At 40.7% G+C, this 23,915-nt stretch overlaps 2 protein-coding genes across 2 annotated transcripts in view; both read right to left on the bottom strand.

Moving 5' to 3' along the window:
* Positions 1 to 1,097: 1,097 nt before the first annotated feature.
* Positions 1,098 to 5,806, bottom strand: LOC131464186 (zinc finger protein 665-like). Its single transcript, XM_058636549.1, has 7 exons — positions 5,651 to 5,806; positions 4,470 to 4,672; positions 4,294 to 4,386; positions 3,882 to 3,977; positions 3,685 to 3,795; positions 3,459 to 3,588; positions 1,098 to 3,352 (listed from the first exon to the last, which is right to left on the bottom strand). The coding sequence occupies exons 1-7, from the start codon at positions 5,661 to 5,663 to the stop codon at positions 1,476 to 1,478; spliced, it is 2,523 nt and encodes an 840-aa protein (XP_058492532.1). The 5' UTR covers positions 5,664 to 5,806; the 3' UTR covers positions 1,098 to 1,475.
* Positions 5,807 to 8,098: 2,292 nt separating this feature from the next.
* The window catches only part of LOC131461546 (sodium channel protein type 4 subunit alpha B-like), a 30,207-nt gene continuing 14,390 nt past the window's right edge, over positions 8,099 to 23,915 (bottom strand). The window contains exons 12-27 of the mRNA XM_058632908.1: positions 23,466 to 23,837; positions 23,238 to 23,367; positions 22,383 to 22,621; positions 21,591 to 21,764; positions 20,950 to 21,306; positions 18,475 to 18,885; positions 16,484 to 16,601; positions 16,220 to 16,374; positions 15,540 to 15,713; positions 14,910 to 15,032; positions 13,894 to 14,166; positions 12,870 to 12,923; positions 12,647 to 12,788; positions 12,354 to 12,454; positions 11,965 to 12,235; positions 8,099 to 11,283 (exon numbers count right to left, since the gene is read on the bottom strand). Of these exons, the coding sequence (XP_058488891.1) occupies positions 10,052 to 11,283; positions 11,965 to 12,235; positions 12,354 to 12,454; positions 12,647 to 12,788; positions 12,870 to 12,923; positions 13,894 to 14,166; positions 14,910 to 15,032; positions 15,540 to 15,713; positions 16,220 to 16,374; positions 16,484 to 16,601; positions 18,475 to 18,885; positions 20,950 to 21,306; positions 21,591 to 21,764; positions 22,383 to 22,621; positions 23,238 to 23,367; positions 23,466 to 23,837 (4,326 nt within the window). The 3' untranslated portion in view covers positions 8,099 to 10,051. The remainder of the gene's footprint in view (positions 11,284 to 11,964; positions 12,236 to 12,353; positions 12,455 to 12,646; positions 12,789 to 12,869; positions 12,924 to 13,893; positions 14,167 to 14,909; positions 15,033 to 15,539; positions 15,714 to 16,219; positions 16,375 to 16,483; positions 16,602 to 18,474; positions 18,886 to 20,949; positions 21,307 to 21,590; positions 21,765 to 22,382; positions 22,622 to 23,237; positions 23,368 to 23,465; positions 23,838 to 23,915) is intronic.

Genomic DNA, 23,915 nt, shown 5'->3' with positions numbered 1-23,915 from the left:
GCAAAGGAGTTGGGAGTGTTCTCGGGTTTCACAGTGATAATGGAAATGTAAGCAGTCCTGATGAAATGGCAGGTGAAACAGAACAGGGAACGACCCCTCAGAGAAACCCACCAGCTTCCTACAGTCGGGGGGTCGTGGACATAACCTGACAGAAGACAGGACACAGCAAGAGTTTCTGCAGAATTGGGCTGGCCACTGGAGAACATTAGTAGTATTTATGAGTCAGAATAAGAAGGAATCCTGTTGAGTACGGCCAGTGCTCACTCGAATTGGTGGTTATTTTCTTTTTACACACCACCACCACCACCACCACCACCATATTCCTCATTGGCACTGTGCTCTCCTATGAATGGCACATTTTTTTTGTTGGAAAATGTGATTCAAAAGTCACAAAGCATGCAACTATAGACCAGAGGAAACATGAGCATGAAACCAGGGAGACTGAAAAAAAAAATGCAGCTTCTCTGTTCCAGTGAAAACATCAAAGTCTGCACAGCACATATGGAACAGATAAATCCCTACATGCCTGATCCAATGTGACCCCATTTACCCAAGGTCAACACTGACGTCAAGTGTTTCTGGTACTAATCTAACTGTACTGTTACTCGAGCTACATTAGCATCGTGCAAACAGAAACCTGGGGGTGAGACCACTTTCAGATACTGATGGCCGCTGGGCAAAACATGAGGAAATTGCAGTCTAATCAAGATTCCAAACCACACCAAAAAAGTTAATTACAGGAAATGAGTCAGATTAACTTCCGCAGCATTAGTCCTCCATCAGTCTCTGGTGTCCTCAGTGTTTTCACTCTGCAAAGCTCCAGTTGGCAGAAAACATCATTACTCCTTTCAAAAACAAACACAAAAATGCATTCATTTAGAACATACAGCTCTAAATAAGGCAAACTAGTTTTACTATTATTTCAAATAAAAAAATAAAAGTACCAAGAAGTTGAAGGGATGTGGTTGATGGTCATCTACTGCCATCTAGTGATAGCTTCTTTTATGACAGCAACTCTGCCAACTTCTCCCACAGCAGGATGATTCTTCTTCACTGCAGCATTTTTGTGTTAGTGAATTAAAGTCAATCGACATGTGCAAGTTGTAACAAGGTCATTTAATCGGAAATTCTCAAAACCTCGTAAACCACAGTGGTATTACAAAAGGCCTAGAGGAATAAAGTCACGTCATGTTGAAGTGAACAGCATTATTTTTTACTTTGTCACAGTATTTGTCTTTCAGCTTATTTACACAGATGTTCACTTGTTACATTTCCCATGATGAATGCCAGAATTCTGACTATGCTTATTTTACAATGAAGAGCAAATCAAACTTTTTCAGTAACCATACAGCATTATTCGATATTCCTTCACATTTTCCTTGCAAGGTCAGCAGCCACTTGCTTTAAAAGGCAGTGTCAAGGTCAGTGTATTTGTAAAATGAGAGATTGTGCTTCATGTTGCCTTCATGTCTGGTTTAGTTCATGTTAGAATGACTTTTCAGGTGCCGCCTCAGGTGGTTCAGACAAGTGTAGGTCTTGGGACAGATCTGGCAATGGTAAGGCCTCACTCCTGAGTGGTTCAGCATGTGCTGCTTCAGAACACTACCATCAGAAAAGGCTTTCCCACACTGAGAGCACACGTACGGTCGCTCTCCTGTATGAACACGCATGTGAACCGTTACCTTGTGTGCCATTGTGAAACCTTTGCCACACACTGTGCACTTGAAAGGTCTTTCTCCTGTGTGAGTGAGCCTGTGAGTGCGCATAGCACCTATTTGGGAGAAGCCCTTCCCACAATCTGGGCAAACGTGAGGCTTCTCACCTGTGTGAACCCTGGTGTGGCTTCTCAGTCCTCCTGCAGTGGAGAAACACTGTGAACATTGAGTGCACTGATAAGGTCGCTCTCCCGTGTGAGTACGCATGTGTTGCTTCAAGTCGTAGCGGTTCCTGAAGCCACGGCCACACACCAGGCAGCTTTCTGGTCTGTCATCGTTGTGGCGCTGCTCATGATTGGTTAGGCATTTTTCAGACAAAAAACATTTGCCACATTCCTGACACTGAAAGGGTTTCTCATGATCCACCCTCTGATGGTACTTCAACTCACTGATCCCTGGGAAAGTCTCATCACAGTATCTACACCTGAAGCGGTGGTTGGGACTGTAGGGGAGCTGATGCTCATTCATCTGATGGTTCCTCAGAAGGTGAGCCATCTTGAAGGTCTTTCCGCAATGAGAGCACTCATATTTTGTTAGCAGCTGCACACACTGGTGTCTGACACGTTCCTGCAGAGACCTAAACTGACACCCACACTTGTTGCAAATGTGGGAAGCATTTTTACACTTTCTTCTCCTGTGCCCCGTCAGGTGAACCTCAGTGCGAAAGGCTTTCCCACACTGAGAGCATTTGTATGGCTTCACTGCAGTGTGGAATCTCTGGTGTTCAAGAAATTCAAAGCGATACTTAAAGCTCCTTCCACACAGCGGACAGTTATGGATGACTCGTCCACGAGGGTAGACAGCTTTGGATGAAGTCTTCCTAGATGAAAAAGATGCTGAAGAAGTCCGATGAGCCGAGCCACTTTTCCTATGTTTACCTCCACTTATTAATTTGGACGGTTCCATTTCACCAACCTCTTGATGCCGCTGTTGATGTTTGGTTAGACACTTGGAGGAGATGAAACTTTTCCCACATTGCTTACACTGGTACGGCTTATCATGATCTACCTGCTGATGATACTTCAGATCACCAATTCCTGAAAAACCTGCGCCACAATGACTGCACTTGAAGAGGCGGCTCTGGACATGAGTTCGCAGGTGCTCCTTTAGGCTGCTGGACTTCTGAAAATTCTTTCCACAGTGGCCACAATCATAAGTACGCCCCCGTTTTGGACAGTGGTGTCTGAATTTGTCCAACGAGGTTGGAAAACTGTTCCCGCATTTAATACAAAGATATGCAGCATTTTTGCATTTGCGTAGCCTGTGACCGGCCAGCAGAGTGGCTGTTCTGAAGGCTCTACCACACTCAGAGCAGCTGAAAGGCTGCAGCCCGGTGTGAACTCTCTGGTGTTCAATGAGGACAGAATGATGCTTGAAACATTTGTTGCACTGAGGGCATTTATGTATTCCTGACTGCTGTCTACTGTGAGGAGACAATGGGATTTCAGTCCTTTTTGGGGATTCAGGAAAGTCCGTTGTCGTGGAAGGATTTGTTGATAATTCTTCATCAAACATAACAATCTGAGGAACGTCATTATTTTCATCATCACAACCACTTGGGTGGGAAGCAATAGCTACTTCGAGCGATGGAGGAAGCGACAGAGAGGGAATAAGAAGATCGTCTGACTGAAATGGAGCTGGAAGGAAAATAGAAAAAAAAAATTATTCATATTGAAGTCTCACTTCATTAGTCTTCAGCTAATGCACTGTTTGTTAGGTAGTTTATAGTAGACGTGAAAATACCAATGCTGCTCTTTGCCAGTTTTCCATGACACTGTTTGCTCTGAAGAAGAAACTTGAGGTCATCTCCATTTGACACACACTGCATGTACTCCTCTAAGACAGAGGGGGCAGCACTGATCCAGGAGGCAGTCTAAGCAGAGAAGGGAAAAAAAAGACACAGTATGAGCAGTACTATTTTTTTTATTTTCCACTTAATTTCCTCTCTTTTTTGGAATCTTCTCTATACCTGTTTGAAATCTGGAATTGGTAGCAGCTCCTCGAGTCTTGTGAAGAATTCACAAACCAATGTCTCCAGTGCTGTGTCAAAATCGGGACCATACTCCACAGGAAACACATTCTGTCAGATGAAAGAAAAGACCTTTTGATGCAAAATCATAATTTGTGAAAATCACAAATTGTGTTACACTTTATTATCAAAATTACCTTGAGGAAATGCTCTCTGCCATCCGTATCTTCAATGAGGCCTTGCACCAGCTTCATAAAGTTTGCCTCTGGAGCTTCAATTATTGGATCATTTGTCTGGAAAACAAGACATGAATCAGAGAACAATACTTAATTAAAACAATGATGTGCTGTTTGTTTATTTCTAATTTTGCTTCCCCCCCCCCAATAAATGTTTGAAAAATGTAAGAAATGGCCATAATAATTTCTCAGAACCCAAGATGTCTTCATGTGTTTAGTCTGACAGTCAAACTGACAAGTGGAATATAACCTGGTATCAAATAAGACTAAAAAGACTCAAATCTTGAAATCTGAAAACTAACCGGAGTAGCGTTATATCAAAATTGTTTTTTATTATTTGTTAACTAATACCGTAAAAACATCCATCACTCACCTCCTCAATGCAAGAAGATCGGATTTGGTTAAGATGTGACTCAACAGCCTTGAGATCTTCAGGGTGTTCAGAACGCAACAGCTCAAGAGTCGTCTATGAAAAAGTGAATTTCTATTTTTAATACCAATGTTGACAATACATAACGTACAAAACACACACAAAAATAAACCACTTACTCTTGCTCTCAGGCCCAGGGAAAGTAGCCTCCCTTCTCTTTTACTCATTAGTTCAGGGACTGCATCTGTTACCATGGACACAAACTCCTCCAATTTCCCATAGTGCTTTATGTTCCGCTGGCTCACAACTTCCCACATCACTGCCGACATCAGCCGTAGTGGTGGGACCAGGAGTGCCAGTGAGGACAGGGGGACACTGAATTCTGCAGAGAGGATTGAATATGGATAAAATAAATCAAACAAGAAAAGCTCACACATTGCTGCTGTTACAGAGCTAAATCCTTTGAGTTGTTTGGAAGATTGAATTAATTTACATCAGTGATTACCGCTCAGTGTTAAACAACTTATAATTGACAACTGGTTTTCAGGAGAAAGATGTGAAAACTCCAGTGCTTGAAAAATGTTCTTATGAAATCTTATGAATAAAGCAATGCATTAGCTAGTACAGCGAGTGTCACACATGCTGTGGTTTCATCCAAAGACAGGACGGCAGCAGACTCATCAGGACCTCTGTCAATAACAACTGTAAAATATCCCACTGCAGAACCACATATGGGCAATAGGCAAACTAGCAAATTGCTATATACTCTATGTGCAGTACATCTGATGCACGTTATGTCCACTATTCCTCACTGCATTGTTCCTGACAAATAAAGATTTATTGAATTGAATGGATAGTGAAGCAGGGAGCTTCCCACAGTGAGGGAACACAGCCACTACCACCAAGCCACACAGTTAAAGTTCCCAGCACAACTTATATTTCCCGAACAATACGCACATTAAAACACATTATGACTAACGTATACCCAGTTCAGAATACCAAACAGTGTTAAAACGGGACATGAACCTTTGCAGACAACTAACTGTTAGCTGTTAGCATAACAGACCATTTTTTTCTTCAAATTAGCTCCGGTCGCAAGCACAATATCTGTTTTAATTACGGGATATCATCACACCATGTGTGCCTGAAGCAAAGCGTTTGCTCATGTATGGAGATTAGCCTCGGTGTCGTTGAGGTTGTCTGGTAAAACCAGCTGAATACTCAGCTAAACAAGCCTTGTTTCAGGAATTAGACGGGGCCCGTTTAGCAACAGCTAATCCGTAGCTTTCGCTATAATTCGACTTGACGCACAAGAAAAAAAAGTACACATTATTGCGTGGAGTTTCAATGAGACACGTACCCATGTCGTTCATCTTGAAAAACTCGAATAACTGCGAAAAGGGTAACAATTACACTGGCATGTAGTTCATAGTTACAGTTAGCGTGGAAGCTAACTGCATACGGGTCTTCAAGCGCCAACTTCTTCCTGGAACACGTTGTTCATAATTCTACGCTCGGCGACACTCTGTAACGCGGGCGCTCGTTTTGCTCTACGGGGTAGCCCGGGATCCATCTACTCCGGTTCACGTTGATGCGAAAATAAGATGCACCGCCTCTCCAAACAAACCAAAAAACTAAATCTTGTAGCTTAACATGTCATGTATACTTCTCTCACGTCATATGATTTAATGTCAAATAGAGGTGTTTATGACATAATTATGGAAAAGAAGGAGAGAGGGAGAAAGAGAGAGAGAGAGAGAAAGAGAGAGAGAGAATAAAAAATAATAACAACTTAGATTTAAAAACAGCTCCTTTCAGAGGATGTGGATCACATTTTCATACACAGTCTCAAATTTTAAAGACTGAGGGTATTTCTTTAAGTTAAGCTTCAGTTCAATATTTACCATGTTACAGATATTAAACCATCTGGGGCATTTCCACATGAGAAACAAAATATTAACTTCTGTACTCAAGCTATGGTTCTCAAACTGTATTATGTGTACCACTTGGAGGAAAATCAGAAAAACTCTTCTACTATATATACCAAAATCTAATGATTTAATTGCAGCCTCTGCAATTTGCTAATTGTGTTGTTTCAAATTGTGATATCAGTTAGTCAAGCGTTAACTTTTTTAGATTTAGATGGCAATGAAACAATAATTGATCAGAATCAGCTTTATTATACAAGTTACTGTGTTCGACGTGTGCGTCCAGAATAACCTGAACATGAACTAGTGTCTGCATTTGCTTACATCTACATAAACAACCCACAAGTGATCATTTTCAATGAATCACAGCGACCGCGTTAGCGTTAGCAGACACGCTCACACCAAAACAAACGGACAACGACACCAAAGCAGAAGAATAAAACGTTAAAACGTAAACTGCTTCTTTATTTAAATGCCTCTCCTGCAGCAGTGAGTGGCAGAGAAAACAAAAGTTTTTATCTGTCAGCTTTTCACATCTTCCTGTTTCCTGACTCTTCGTCTCCTTCTGTTGACTTCCAGCGACATCTTCGTCACACTACTGCCATCTACCGGAAGAAAGGGACTCCTACAATGGGCTGTCTGCCCGATTTCCCGTTTGTATTTATGCCAGATACATCATTTGACTGAGAAATACGTTTCGCTGTACTTTTTAGACTTTAGATTTAGATTTTAGAATTATTGTGGTTCATACGTTCAATCTCTCAGTGTTAGATGTTAGATTTATAAGGGCCCCTGAGCAGGATTTGGATGATGGGGGACTATAGAGGATGGAGAGGGGGGATGAGGCGAGTGAGGGGTTGTAGTCTATTAGGGATGTTTTTTTTCTGTAACTTTATCATGTCCTTTTATTTTAATGGTTTTCTTGGACATACAAACATAAGTTTAGATTTTCACTGAAGTGAAGAATGTGAACCTCAAAACAAAATGCTTTGTGTACTTGAGTGACATAATTCTAAAGTATGTGCATGTGTACATCTCTACACATGTGTATAGGGGAGGAGACCGCCATGTATAGTATATATTACACTGATCACTTTGATGATGACAAAGCTTGATATGACTCATGACCATAAATGTTATTTCTACAGGCAATTCAACAAATATCATGTCCACACACACGTCCACATGCATTATGTTGACATGCTGCATTTCGCAATTAGACATAGTGCCGTTTTAATCTTTTTAAAATAGTTTTCTCATCCTGATGAAGCTTTAATCTCAACCACATGTCAAAAAGAAAAACGCTTACAAATCTGATCAGTTTCCAAGTCACTTGGTGCACAACTCTGTCTTTTATGGCAAGTGATGTCCAAGTATAGCGTTGTATTGTTGCAGTGATTTCATATACTATATGTCTGCATGTGTCCTGGTATGCACGTGTGTGTGTGTGTGTGTGTGCGTGTGTGTCTGTGAGTGTGTAATTAATACAAGTGATTTTTTTACACAAAGATTATCCCTCTATCCCATCTGGTCGGAGTTGGATTTGACCACCCAGACAACCAGAGAGAGGAAATCTCTTTGGGGATAAATCCAAATTGGCACCCTTTGCAACATTTTTTTCTTCCCTAAACTGAAAATGTGGGCACATTCAACTCACTGCAATTCAGAAAGAAAATCCAAACATAACACAACATTATTCTTATATAAGTTAGGCCTATAGAATTTTAGAATGAACTACACGTGGCTCCATTTGACCTGGAAAACCAATAAAGAATAATGCAGTTTTTATCACCATTTCATAAATAAAATGTCAATAAAATGATCAATTAAGGAAAGTATTAATTACTTTTATTAATATGATTTGATCATTTTGTGTCATGGCTGCTGTGAGTCACTGAAATTGCCTCTTGATATAAATATATACGTTACAAAAACAGGTAGAAATTAGCTTTATATACATTACACAGCCTCAAAGCTCTTTACACGGTTGACTACAAAACAGGCTTCCAGTGCATTCATGCTGCTTCAATCCACATCCATCGCATCAAATGTAATTGTTTAGAGAGTCAAAATCAGGCACATCCTTTAGGGACTATTCATACGCACACACATTTTCTTTATGATCAACTCACATTTGTGCTTTATTGCAATCATAAATAGTGCTTTTTCAAGTTAAAACAAAGTTTAAATCATGATTGTTTTAACTGTTTCTGCATTTTGGAAAGAATATGCTCGGTGTCTCTATCATTACTTACAGTATAAAGTATATTTTTCATATAATTTAGGTTTAAAAATGTTGATATTAAGAATACACAATGTCCATTCAAGATAAATACCACCTGAATAAGAGCTTATTTGCTGCTACAGTCATAAATGCAAATTCACTTCTTATGTCAACGTGAAGTGGCAGCACTGAGCGCTGAGACTTGCTGGGATTTGTTTTGTAGGAGTCGCACGCCGCTTAATATTCTCAATTTGCTTCTAGTCTCGGCAAGTCTGTTGGTTTTATGAAAAAGTTCTGTTTTATCTACTACCACTGCTCTGTGCACAACAGATCCATTTGGTGGAAAGATGGATCATCCAGCACCAGCAACAACTGCGTTAGCTGCAAAGACAGAAACAACAGAAAAGGGTCATCTATCCCATAGTATGAAACAAACATGTCTGTTTTCTGAGGAGATCCCAAAATGTTAGGTGTTGTTTTTTTTTTTATATCCAGCAGATATTATTATTATTGTTATTATTTTTTAAATTATTTAAGTATTTCGGGGCCTTTGTTTTTTCTGCTTCCTGTTTGTGTTTCATTCACTGTCTCTTATATTCTCAGCGTCACATATTTTGCCCATGATACCAATTGTAATGTAAAACACAAGAAAGGCACTCACAGAGTGCAAACCTACACCAGGGCTGCCTCTGGATCTGTGTCCAGATCAACAGCAATATCTAAGACAAACATGGCTGAAAACATTGTGCTCTTAATTATAAATAAATAGTTCCTACAGTCAAGTTAATATAAAATAAAGATTGTGTGATGTTAAAACAAACTCATTTTAGCCTGTATTATACATACAGTGCTTAAAAAATGTATTAGACCACAACCCAGTGTAAGGTTTATGCCACAGCTGCCCTAAATGATTATGTTTCTATAATGGTTAATATACCAGTATCTAGAAGCTCTTTAACTAAAATACGGGTACAATACAATTATTATTGTTATCCATAGGTTTTACAAAAATCTAGCCTATTATTATTCCTTGATTAAAATGTCAAATTAAATGTATTTACTTTCCTGAACAGAAAAAAATTGTTTTAGTGGTTGAATTTAATGCTCGATTAATTACTGACTCGGCTCAAATTTGGGTATATAAAAAAAGGTGAATTCAGTTTGTTATTTGCCAAATAAATAATAATAACATTTTTGGAAAGATTTCTAAGATTTCATTTTTATGGCAGGTGGTCTAATAAAATTTTTAAGCAATGTATGTCTGAAAAAACATTCCTAGTAGATATTGTGCTTTAAATTATTAAATAAAATGTTTCAATATGATGTTAAAACAAACTAATTTAAGCCTGTGTTATATATAGGTAAACAGTTTTCTGGTTCCAAATGTTGAACATCTTGTCAACAGTTAAAACAAATGACTTCTGTTCTCCTCTGATTAAGATGATCACTGAAACTCAACTGATTCCTTTTTGTTTGTTCAGTTTAAACTGTGACTTACTTAGAAATGTTGCTCTTTTCCACAGCATGTTCATCTCTTTGACCATGTGCTATCTTAAGCTATATTCTTTGCTGTCGACAAAACGGACACAATCACTCTCCACTCAGAGTCTCAAAGAAAACTCTCCTCGCAGTTTTCACCAGACTCCCTGACTTCACAGTCTCTGGATATTGATCTGAGAAGCAGCGAGGAATCACTATCTGTCCGCGTCACACTGTTATACGATGGAGGTGAGGACGTTAGACTGTCCTCGATGGTCTGTATAATCTCCACACGCACAGGCCCGTAGTGCTGTATCATGGAGGCGATCAGCCCCTCTGTTTCTGGAACACTCTCCACTTCCACCACAGTGTTGTAGGTTATTTGTCTGTAGAGGTAGGACGCATGTTTCATCTGCCGGCGCATTAGATGCCTCCTATAACACCTCTGGATAATGACTGCAGACATTTCCTCCAGTTTGTGGCGGAATGTGGAGGTGATAGGCTCATGGGAGATCTTGGAGGGGTTTGTCATCATGAACTTCTCCTCCATTTGCTGCTTGAGTGCGTCCATCTCACCCGACTCTCCGAGCACGCGCTTCGTGAAGGCAAACAGGATGTCCAGGCAGTGGATCCTATCCCCGCTGACCATGGGAAGGTCCATGGAGATCAGCTTGATCATGTTGGGCTTGGCGATGCGCAGTGGCTCCGACAAGGTGTCGGCAAAGCTCGGCAACATGGAAAATTCAATGAACTGTGTGGCCTCAGAGTCAAACTTCTCCCAAACCTCGTAAAACATCTCAAAGTCGTCCTCGCTCAGCGGCTCTGTGCTTTCCTCTGTGGCCACGCTGAAGTTCTCCAAAATGATAGCAATGTACATATTCACCACAATGAGGAAAGAAATGATAATGTAACTGACAAAGAAAGCTATGCCCACGGACGGGCTGCCACAGTTTCCCCGGGTGTTGGTGCCAGTGTTGACGAAGTTTACGTTACACTCGTCGGGGGAGTTGGACATGATTGGACTCAGGAGGTTGTCCCAGCCTGCAGAGGTGCTGATCTGAAAAAGGCAGATCATACTATTCCCAAAAGTCTCAAAGTTGAACATGTCGTCAATCCCGTCTTGTTTCTTCACGTAGGCAAAGTTTGCCATTCCAAAGATGGCGTAGATGAACATGACGAGGAAGAGCAGGAGGCCGATGTTGAACAGCGCTGGCATGGACATCATTAAGGCAAACAATAAAGTTCTTATTCCTTTGGCTGCGCGTATAAGTCGAAGCACACGTCCTATCCTTGCTAGTCTGATGACTCGAAACAGGGTCGGAGACACAAAGTATGTCTCTATGATGTCAGCAAGAACAATGCCTAAAATGAGAGAACAGAGTTTAGGATTGTTTTGCCACTTACATAAACAGTTTGTATGCATAATATTCTGAATTTAATCAGCTTTGAATCTACACACACTCAAAAGAACACAAGCACTTTTGACAGTGCCATTGAGATTTAGGCATGGGACGATTTTACAAGTTACACCGCGATTATGCCGACTAAAATATTGCAATTAACAATTTTATTGTGATGACTGAAAGAATGTGTTTTAATATAATTATTTTTTATTTATTTATTTTAATAAATACATTTTATTTATTATTTTATTTTTTTAAGACAAACATTTAAACAGATGCAGCCTTTTGCCTGAACTGCAGATAGGATACATGTTTGTTCGTGAAATATAAGATCACAAGTGATCCCCATAGGCAGATTAAGAAGGGAATCACAAGCACTGTACGCTGGTGAGTTAGACAGGGTTTTCAAGTCACAAATAAAACGGATTTGAAATAGTAAATAACAATATAATTATATAATATTGTGTGTTAGTAGCTGCCCACAAAGAAAAAAAGTCATTTGATTTGCAGCTCAAATTAATTCGCAAGAATTAGACAATAATGTGTTATTCAGCCATAGAAATTGCAGGAATATTTGGTGATACACAGTAGACAATGACAGGATTATACTGCAACTACCTTTTGTGACAGTACTACTTACCCACGATGGAGAGGATGATCACCACAAAGTCAAATATGTTCCATGCAACTGTGAAAAAATAGCAACGCAAGGCAAAGATCTTGATCAGGCATTCGGTGGTGAAGAACACGATGAAGACCAGGTTGATCTTGTTGAGGATGGACTCCATGCGCTCCGACTGCTCGTCCGTCTCCACCATCATGGTCACCATGTTGATGATGATCAGCATCATGATCATGATGTCGAAGGCTTGTTTGGACACAAGGTCGAAGAAGAACCCTTGGAGAACGTTCTAGATGGAGATGTAGAACGTAAAAAACAAGGATTCAGGCAGCAAAAGTTTAAAATAAATATAGGACTATGAAAATGCATAAACACATATAAATATGTTTATTTTATTTTATTTTTACCGCAGGCCTTGGGATAGGCTTTTGTGGCGTTTTAGATCCCAACTTCTTCATAGCGTTGTAGTACTTCTTCTGTTCTTCTGTCATGAAGATATCCTGCCCACCTAAGTAAAGCAAAAATGACCACATTATTTTTACAGGAAAAACCACAACAACTTTCAAAATTACACAACAATACACAACAATACAAAAAGTATTGTTACTTCAATGTGTTTTTCTCCAGTCTCTCGAGGAGGAGATCCTAATCTCAAGGAACACATGAAGAATGAAAGCTGTAACATCTAAGTTGTTAATACTCATCTTTCTCTTCTGCTGATTGAAATTGTCAATGATGACACCAATGAAGAGATTGAGGGTGAAGAAGGAGCCGAAGATGATGAAGATGACAAAGTAAAGGTACATGTAGAGGTTGATTTCTTTGACGGGCTGTTCCTCCACCTGGAAACGAACACTTCTGTAAGTCCCGACTTTGACATGTTTATAATAAAGAGTGAGCTACACGAGTGCAAACATACTTACTCCTCTTGAATCAACAGCTGCGTACATTATCTCCATCCATCCTTTGAATGTAGCCTGAAACACAACACATCCTTACACTTAATTACAGACTGTGCACTGCATTTTAACAGGGAAACACTGATATAATCGATTGAAAATCAATATTACAAACTCAACTTAAGGCCACATTATACATTCTGTCTTCAACATGCCTGTTGCATCGTCTGGTGTGGTCATCCTAATCGATCCCATATTCTGTTTTATTCAAATATACGCTCACTGCCACTTAATTAGATACACTGGTTCATCTTTTTGTTGATGCCAATATCTTATCAACCAATGACATGGCATTTATTTCGACGTGTAGGCAGAAAGACCTGCTGAAGTTCAAACTCAGCATCAGAATAAGAAAGAAAGAAGATGATTTAAGAGACTGTGGTAAAGTTGTTGTTGGTAGAAACTGGTAGAACTGGGATTTTAATGCACAACCAATTCAGAGAATGGTCCAAAAAAACAGAAGAGAATCACTGGACTGTTTCAAAAAAGACAGAAAGGAAATTCACAGATGGCAATCTCCTCAAATAGATAAAAGATTTATTAGGTGTTCTGTGTACCTAATAAAGTGGCCAGTGAGTGGACCTTAAGCATGCGCAGTTTGTTTTTTGAAGTGACATTGAAGTTGCCTTTCCCCTCTTGTTCTCTATTAGCTTCAGTTCGCCATCTCTAATGATTATTTATGTTGTGCATGCCTGTGGTGGGACGCGGGAGTGGGATAATGTGATCTGTGAATCTGAGTGACAGCTGTGTGCAAGTGTCCAGCGTTTTAACTTTAAACACAAACACATCTTTCCAATTAAGGGGAAGTAAAAAAAAAAGGCCGACACACGTTCAAGGTAATGATGTAGTAAGCAGTACATCGACTGCATGTATACCATCACCAACACAGGGAGACATATACATCACGCAGACCAAAGCAGACCTGGCCTGGACATAATTCCTCACAGGACCGAGTGTTTGACACGACAGAGCACATGAAGAAACCCACCACCTGCAGAAGGGAGAGGTACCCGGTTCCCACATTGTCGAAGTTGACCTTCACTTTGGTCCAGTAGAACTGGGTGTTGTTCATGGCGAGGCACTCGGACTTATTGTTGACCACAGCAACGCTGTGGATGAAGCCGGTTCTGTTCACGCACTTGCCGAACTTGCCGGCAAACAGGTTGACTCCCATGATGCTGAAGATGAGCCAGAAGATGAGACACACGAGCAGCACGTTCATGATGGAGGGGATCGCTCCTATAAGAGCGTTCACGACCACCTGATGACAAAGAACAAAGTAGAGCTCAGTATCACGCCCGGTCGTTCTGTTACTGGTGCTGTTCTCAGACAAGGTAATCACGATAAAAAGTTGTTAGTTTCAGTTTTAGAAAAGGACATACAGTAGCTTTGTGTTGACTGAATGCTTGTTATGTAGCTCAGGTTTTTTAATCACATTAAAACTGGAGGGCGTAACTAACATATTCACGCATTTCCATTAAATTCTAACTATTGTCAAATTAGTTCACAAGTGAATTTCCAGTAATTATGTAATTTACGTCACTACTGACTAAGGCAAGGCGGAAGCACAACTACATAGAGCTAGTAAAGCGAGACTGACGCAAATTGTTCGACTAAGGGTAAAATCACCAAGAAGCATCCACAAAAAGATTCAAGAGTTGACTTTCTTGCTCAACATGAATATAGAGGACGAGCAATTTGATGGGATGTAGATACGTTGTCTGGAGTTTTTATAAATTTCCCAGAATTGCTCATGGGGCAACAGAAATTCCACAGTGAAGCTTTCAGATTAAGTCCAGCCAGGTGGACACATGACTGTTTTATGTTCAGCCGTACTGCATTCTTTAATTTTTTGCCTAATCAGGCTTGACGATCAAGTACTATCCTGTTTTCAGATGAAAAAAATATGAACAAATGAGAAAGAAAACAAAATCTCTTTGTTGGATAAATTCATGCTAATATTAGAGAATAATAATGGAGAATATGAGAAATATGTTTTTTTACCCTCATGCCTTCAAATCTGGACAAAGCTCTGAGAGGCCTCAGAGCGCGGAGCGTCCTCAGGGATTTGATGGCAGCAAAGTCCGAATATCCAAGTGAATTTGCCACCAGGCTTACCAAGGACACCTGCACAGTGGATTTTAAAATGAGTACATCTTTAAATAATATTTGTGTTTAAACCTTTGGATGGAAAGACAGAATATTCTAATTTTTTAGAATATTTTATTTTTTATTTATTTTTTATTTATTTTATTTTATTGCCACATACTCAGTGTGCAATAAAATGTCTCATAAAGCTTTACAAAAAAGTTAAATAAGAGATCATAAACCCGGATGTATTTCCAGACATTCTTCAGCTATTCTACATCCAAAACAGACAAACCAAAATGGTATTTTGCTCTTGAATGAGCAAACGGATGACAGCAGGGAATGAACAGAGCGTAATGTCATATCTATAGTCCCCAGCTATAGTGAGGATGTTCAGGCAAATTCAGGGAAATCTGTTTAGAGCACTGTATATTTTTAATTAAAAAAAAGATATATCACTATATGGCTTCCAGTCAGAAGTTTCAGTACAGGACAGGTGAAAAAGAATACGGCACCAGTGTAGTAACTCCACCTGAATTCACTTACGTCCACAATGAGGAAGTCGAGCCAGCACCAGTAGTTGGTGAAATATTTCTTGAAGCCATATGCGGTCCACTTGAGGAGCATCTCCAGCACGAAGATGTAAGAGAAGACTTTGTCGGCATATTCCAGCACCACCTTCACCACTTTCCTCTTCTCAATGTAGATGTCCTCAAATGCCTGCATCAGTGCAAGACGACACAACTTCAACATCACTGTCCCATTTCGACTGTCGATTTAACAGAAAACCCCCCCATCTGATTAGAAAGAGACTAAATATTTTTAACTGACCTCAGTTCAACATTACTGTCTCTGACCATCATTGATACGGCCACAAGTACAATCACAAAAGGACATAAAATAACAATAATAGTAGCAAAGTCAAGTGCCAGTGAGAATTACACACTGTAAACTGCATTGTCCATTATTGCACGTTGTCATGTCATGGTTGACAATGGCTAATTATTCGTTTAAATCCTTCGTTATGGTGATGTTATTTTATTTGGTTGCTGTATTGACTATCTGCTTGCTACACATTCTGGGACTTGTAGTGTAAAAGTGCACTTACTGACTGTCAGAATGTATTTGGAATCCTAAAGATTCAAAGTTAAAAACAGTATTTAAAAATTGATTAAGTGTGGGATTACTGTCTGTTTCCCTAATGGCATCTACCGTAGGAGCCTCACCAGGGCTCCACTGCTGAGTAGGATCATGAAGATGATGAAGGTCTCGAACCAGCTGTGCTCTACGATCTGGTAGCAGGTCTTTCTCAGCCGCCACCAGACTTCGCCCGAACCACGGCTGGAGTCGATGTTACAACACTGACAGTGCCTCACGCAAACTGAGATAAAAGTGAAAACTAATTTTAGGAAAAAGTCACGTGAAGGAACAGCTTATGACTATATTTGTAAAACTTACAGAATAGTAACTTAACACAAATGTTTTATTACCTTCTGGGAAGCATTCCTCCGGCTCCATACTCTCCTCAGCCAGCTCCGATGTGTTGTCTATCTCATCTCCAGGCTTCCTCAGGTCCACTGTGCTTCCATCTGAGAGGCTGACCTTCTCCTGAGGAATGACAAGTCTCACTGTTAGAGGCCTACTTACACTATACAAAATAACACAGCTCTATATTCTGACATCTATCCCCAAAGTACAAAGTTTTGGTTATATGTTTTTCTTGTCTCAAGGTAAATACATATATACATATAAGCTTACACACTTCTGGCCCCAAAAAGAGGGTCAGGGAAAAAGAGGTTAACCTCCTTCACTGCTGGAGTTTTTTGTTTTTTTCATTTCCATTTGCCCTGATGCCGAATTCTGGGGGTGGTGTGGAGCAAAGCATGGCAGGCAAAGAAGCAGAGAGCGTGCCAGACTGCAGCCTGATCAGCTCAGCCCGGCCCTGCCTGACTCTGCCTGATTCAGCTGTTTCAGTTTAATCTCCTCTGCAGGACCCACCTCCACATCTGGCCTGCTGCTGTCTGCCTGGCAGAGAATACAGGAGAGTACACACAGCGAGCACGGGGTATACATCAGTGTCTCACAAACACGGCTTTGGACCTCTTCTCACAAGAACATATTTATTAGTGTGGATTCTGAAATGATATAATTACCAACTAGAATAAGGAGCAATGCTTGTATGGGTTTGCAACAATCGCAAAATCCCAAAGGCATTTTGCGCTGTTTTAGGAAAAAGCACAGGTGTTGCTGTCTATTCCAGTAAATCATGAATCACAAGTTTTACCACTTCCCTTAAACTCAATACTCGCAATATTCCATCATGTTATTGCAACAACAACCACCTCTGTGACGATATGTTATATCATTTCAAAATAAAGGTGATTCACAATTTAAAAACAACCAAAACATATTTATGATGCTAAATGAATCTGTAAATATCGCAGATTGAGTTGGAGACCACTGGTCTAAATCATATAGTCTGGTGCTAAATGACCAAAGCATCAGCTGATGATGGCATGTAGCATAATCAGCATAGTAACATGATGATAAATGACCAGTTAACTTTTTACTTGCAAACACCCACAGTATATGTTTTATATTGGTCACCTTGTCTTTGCACAAGTTGGCTTTCTTAAAAACTATTAATAACTGAAACAGAACTACAAGCATCTGGATTCCCAAGTTCAGTTTTTCCGACCCAGGGCACTCGTCTCAATCAGAGTTCACCTTGTCTGCTTGACAGATTAACAGCTTATGCATCTGGAAAGTCTCCACATCTGCGTCCACTTCACCGCCCACAGCCACCACTGCCTCACCCGGTGTCCCTGCTCTAACATCACTCGCTCACCCCTCTACGTGCTGCACTTCACTTCAGTTCAGCAAATCAGAACTGGAGGACGGAGCACAGATTCTTGGTGGTTATGTTATTTCACTTAAACCTGTGAGCCAAGAACAAACAAACTTGTCGCCCAACACAAATGAATCCTTTGACTGGGAAGGAAGCATTGCTAAATGTTAATATTGTGGATAAAAGTGAGTGTTCTCCATTGCCAGGTTAAACTAAGTATACATTTTTTTCTTCGGCAGAGGCAAAAGACGAGACTGACGCATATCCATACCGAGTCTGATGAAGACTTAAAAGACAATACACTGTGTCAGATCTTAAAATTTGGGGTTTTCTTGCCGTGACATTGTTGAAATGTCTGGTTACAGAGAGTAAATTAGTGTTTGTAGTATTTGTAATGTAGCCTCTAAAGCAAGTAAGGAAAGTAAGTAAGGAAAAGTCCAACTGTGTGGGGAAAAAAATCACCTGTTCAGTTGGGGTGGGCGATATTAGATCATATTCCATCATTGCAATGACAAAAAAAAAAGTATTTATTGTAAATATCAAAAGCCAACATCGACGTGGCGGTCCAGATAAAACTGATGGAAGGACCATGAGGATTGGCGTCAGTCATGTCTCCATACATGACAAACTCACCGGCTTGTTGTCCTCATCCTCAGACGACTCTGAAATCTCCTCCTCTTCGAGAAACTCCACATCCGACTCCCCAGGTGCAATGGGAACTATGACAGTCAGGTTTGGGTTGGTCATGTAGCTGTCCTCCTCTGGGGCGATGTACGTCGGTCCATAGCAAACAAAGATCCCCCCATTGCTTTCCACGTGGTTGCCAACGAGCTTGAGGGCCTGACTGCCGTCTTTGGCTTTTTGCCGTTGCCGCTTGGAGCTGTGGTGACAGAGGTCGGTGAACCTCGTGATGAGCCAGGAGACACCGGAGTGTATGCGGGCGATGGCGATCTGGATGTTATTCAAATCACAGTCTTCATCCGGAGCAGAGAGGTTGTCAGAGCTGAAGGAGCTGAGCAGCAGGGCCAGAAAAAGATTCAGCACCTGTCGACAGACAAATGCTACATTAAACATTCGATCTTCAGAATAAAGTTTGGCCTGTAAAGCACCTCAAGGACCAATGGGATACATGGCGTACCACCACATGATATGTTAACACAGGCAAAGCCTTTATTTGTATAGTCTGCTGAGACACTGATGACCTTTGGTGCTTTTTATGGATATCAAGTGTTCAAGTATTCAGGATACAAGCACATAGGCATAGGCTGTGTGTGCCTGTGTGGCTGTCTGTGCCTGCTGCAACTAACGATTATTTCCATAATTGATTAATCTGTCGATTATTTTCTCGATTAATCGTTTGGTCCATAAAACATCAGAAAACCTTAAAAAATGTTGATCGGTGTTCGTCACACCTGAAAATGATGATGTTCTCAAATGACTAACTTTCAATGATTTCTTTGTTATCCAGAGCAAAGAAATTTACAAAATACTAACATTTAAGAAGCTTAAACAATCGGAAATCTTGTTTTAAATAAATACATTTTCAAGCACATGTGGCTCAAACTAGCATTTAAAGGCTGCCACATTTGAAATAGAACTTCACCGACTATAAATAATGCCGTGATTCAACTCTTCCGGGACTTATTTTATCTCTTTAATTAAAACAATCTTACAGAACACAGCTGGACCACGCACTCGCCATATGGGAGGACTTATACGTATCCTTGCTGTGGGACTGATGGAGTGATGACCGTCGTTTACACACAGAAGTGTCAAAACAGACTTTAATAGAAACAGCTGCATACATCCATGTACAGGTTATTTGAGTCTGTGTCAAATTCAATCTCCGGAATTCAACTTCAGAACTACAGAAAGGTTCGTCAGCCCTGCTCGACATCAGGCGTGATGAGAGTGTGTATGTTGTTGCTACAGTTTGCACGAGAGCAAGTACGGATGACAGATGGTTTATATGTCGTCCAGACTTGATCTCTGTTGAAGTCTGTCAATGCTAATCTAAAGGACAGTAAGCATGACGCTGTGACATAACCATTATGTCAGAGCTTAGTGTCTGTGTGTGTGTGTGTGTGTGTGCGTGCAAGGGCACCGCTGAAACACACTGCTATTATAGATTAAAGCTGGAAATATTGAACCCTAACCCTGAAACACAACATTGTTGTTATAAGTAAATCCAACAAAAAAGACCAACAACATCTGGTTTTACAGCAGCAGGACTGTGTATGTCGGTTTAAAGGGACATTTCACCTGCTGAAATCCTTCTTTTAACATTCAGAGCCCTCCATAAACTAGCTCCTCCATATGTCACCATAACTCTTGAATGCACTCCCACAACATATTAGACAAATAACATCCCTGCCTACCTTCAGCTCTCCCCCCACTATTATCTCAGCCATCTTTTTGTAGTTTGTATTTTAAACTCTGGTATTATTAATTTTTAAACTCTATTTACCGTGTTTAATTTGTCCGTTTTATTTTATCTTAACCCTTTAACACCTAAGCCTCAATATGTCCATTTTGACCTTCTTTTTCTTTTTTTTTATTGTTGCTTATTTTAAATGTCCTGCGACTAAGTGCTTGTGCCAATTGTTCCATAATAACTTTCAATATCTGGCAGTTATTTACAATTTACTGCATGTTAAAATATTGTATTAACAACTTTAAATGAAGAAAAACAAAAAGTTTTACTTCAGAAAACACCGTAGTTGTATACAAATACCACATTTCGCGTGTTAAATTTGAAATTTGAACAGTATAACACATTCGTTTGAGTCTTTGTCTCAAAAGAGACCAAAAAATGGAAACTATGCAACAGTGTGAGTGAAATTACTGGAATGATGACATGTTGGTTTTGACTGCAACTTCTCAGCTTTCAGAAACCGCTGGAATTTTTCCGATAGCACAAACTGTTGCGGTAATGCAAAGTGCGCTCGGTGTTGAATGGTTAACTTTTGTCTAAAGTAACCCTAAGTGTTTGAAAGGCACTTTCAATGAATTTAAATGAATTACTATTATTATTCATGCTGTTCACATTTGTCGTCCTTATAGCTGGTAATAAATAATAATGATAAAACTATCCAAATAAGTACTCACCACCAAGTTCCCTATAACCATGACCAGCATGAAGACCAGGATGCAGAGGGGCTGCCCTGCCACTTCCATACAATCCCACATGGTCTCGATCCACTCGCCGCACAGAACCCGGAAGACGATGAGGAAAGAGTGGAAGAAGTCCTTCATGTGCCAGCGAGGCAGCTGACAGTCGAGGGAGATCTTACACACACAGTCCTGATAGTTTTTGCCGAACAGCTGCATTCCTACCACAGCAAAGATAAAGACGATGATGGCCAGCACCAGCGTCAGATTTCCCAGGGCCCCCACGGAGTTACCAATGATCTTGATGAGAGTGTTGAGTGTTGGCCAGGACTTTGCAAGTTTGAACACACGTAACTGTCAAAAAGAAGAAGAACAATTATGTTCAACTGCATGTCGCAGCCTTTTTTAATATCTGCAGTAGAGTACGCCTCTAAACGGTGGCTTGTTTGTCAATTCCAAACAGTAATATATTCAGAACAGTATTATATAATTCACAAATTGGCTCTTGTCGCAATTGATATCCTGAATTGGGTTGAAATTGTCACACTTTGGTCCCAGTACATAACATTTTGGGAAACGTTGGTATAAAAGATGACAAATTAGACTATAAAGTCATTTATTTGGTAGATTTAATTTACCAGTCTAAAGGACCGCAGAACAGACAGCCCATCTACATTAGAAAGACCCAACTCCATCAAACTGAGGCAAACGATGATGCCGTCAAAGATGTTCCAGCCCTGCTGGAAGTAGTAGTACGGATCCAGAGCAATCAGCTTCAGCACCATCTCCGCTGTAAATATCCCCGTGAACACCTGGAAACAAAACGGAAGCGGAAACAATCGAGGTTTATATTTGCAAGCAGGAGCGACACAGAGGCATTGCACATGTTCTGCGCTGTTGTGAGCTTTTACACTTGTGTGCTGCCATATCTATGTTGCCATAGATGTTGACTGTGTGTGCTTTAAATAACTGGACAGAAAGCATGCTATACTAATTCAACGTTCAATGTCTACTTTACTATTCTTATCGTAGCTTATAGTCATATTCGAAACTTGTCATAATTGTTTGTATCATATTATTCTATGTATTAGTGTATGTTTGACCCTTACCCTTTGAAACCTTGTTGTTGAAAAGTGTACAAATAAAATATTTATTATTATACATTTAGATAAAATCCATGAAACTCTTGATAGAATCTGCGGACGTGTCCTTTTTTAAAATACTGCCACTTATCAAAATAAAGCAGACCCAGTATTATCACAGAAGAGCCTCAGCATCACTGACTATAAAAACAAAGAAATCTTTATCTGAATGAATGTCGTTCCCTCTCGACTTCGTCTCCACTGCTCATCTGCCACCTACCAGCACTTAGTGTAAGTGTGATAACTGCTCAATATCTGCCCTTTCCTGTCATTAAAACCCCCTCTTACCAGATTGCCCACTGAGAGCATGGCGTTGAACTCCTCAGTCATGGGATAGTGCTCCAAAGCCATGAAGAGGGTGTTCAGCACAATGCATATAGTGATACCTAGATCCAGGAAAGGATCCATCACCATGATCTTCACCCACTCCTTCATCGTCCGCCACCAGGGGCAGCATTCCCATATCAGGTACTTCTTGGCAAATGTGTACCAGCAGGGATGGCACTTCTGCCTCGACTCCTCCAGCTCTACAAAGAGACACCAAGGTCAGCTGCTCGTCCGCAGACTGTCTGTCTGTTTTAAAGTTATACACGTGACATGAGACGCATTTTTCTTGCCATAAGACAGCCATCTTTGACTGGAAACTGAAGTTTGTGAACCACACTCACACACACACAGCAAAGTCCAGAGAGAAAATCAGCGTTCATACATCACAGCGGGGAAGACTGCTCCATCAGTATTTATTATTTTGTGACTTTGGTGATTGAGATCCTTTGCTCACGATTAACAAAACTAACACAAACTTACAGAGAGAGGCAGCAGGAGACCAGCAGCTCCTGTGTACCTGAAAACTAAAAACGCTCATTTTCTCTATGTCCTTTGGTGTGAGAGCGTGTGAGTTGAGCCTTTTGTTAATCGGCTAAAATGTCTTTCAGTCCAGAAACCATGTTGTCAGTGAGTGTCCAGCTCCCAAGTAATGTGTCAGTACTTCAAAACCTGAACTATACCTTTGAACCCTGAAAACAATATAACTAATTATTCAAGTCTTGTTTATCGAGTGGTATAGGTTGGCAGTGGAGTGCAAGAAAGTAAAGAAGTACACATTTTCCTATCTGTATTTCTTAAATAATGAGGAGAACTCACCATCCATGGCATCACTGAAGAAACTGACAGAGCTCAGTCCTCTCCTCCTCTGCAGGGGGGAAGGCTTGAGCACTGTAGGAGAAGACTGGGGGAGTGGTCTGGGAACTGAGTCTTCTGCACTGATGGACTTCTGGTAGACGGACAACATGAAGGGATTTTTGTAACGTTTTCTTACAGAGCGAAGGATTTAAAAGTAAATAGAATGTAGGATTTTGCAGTTTCACTCACTGTGTCCTCTCTGATCCTATCCATACTATGAGCAGCCATGGAGGTGGCAGTGTGCAAGCCGACAGAGGTGACTCCGTTGTGGTCTAGGGAACTGTTGAGACGGCCATTGATGGCGAGGCTGGGGGTGAAGGTTTGAGAACAGTGACTCATCATGCTGCCCGTCCTCCTCTTCCAAGGCGTTGCTATTGAACTGGCTCGACTCCTGAAGGCGTCTCCATGGACGCTGTACTCGTCGTCCCCAAATTCAGCCTCCGAGTTGTTTCGTGTCCGGAAAGAGCTGAAGACGCTGATCTGGCTTCCTCTCCTGGTGCTGAGGGGGTGAGACGAGAGCGTGGCCAGCAGAGGGTGGACAGGCAGTGGAGACGGAGGAGGCTAAGAAGACACAGAGGACACATTAGCTCCAAAGACCTAGAACATTAGAGACCATCGTACAGGCTATAGTCCATTGGC

This window comes from Solea solea, chromosome 1 (genome assembly GCF_958295425.1).
Source record: "Solea solea chromosome 1, fSolSol10.1, whole genome shotgun sequence".
Taxonomy (NCBI): Eukaryota; Metazoa; Chordata; class Actinopteri; order Pleuronectiformes; family Soleidae; genus Solea; species Solea solea.
This window is presented reverse-complemented; position numbering and strand designations above follow the sequence as displayed.

Excerpts from the sequence above, each read along its gene's own strand:
- LOC131464186 (XM_058636549.1), bottom strand. Across the intron at positions 4,387-4,469 it reads CCCTGGGCCTGAGAGCAAGA|ACGACTCTTGAGCTGTTGCG; the intron begins GTAAGTGGTTTA and ends ACTTTTTCATAG. Across the intron at positions 3,353-3,458 it reads ACTGGCAAAGAGCAGCATTG|CTCCATTTCAGTCAGACGAT; the intron begins GTATTTTCACGT and ends TTTTCCTTCCAG.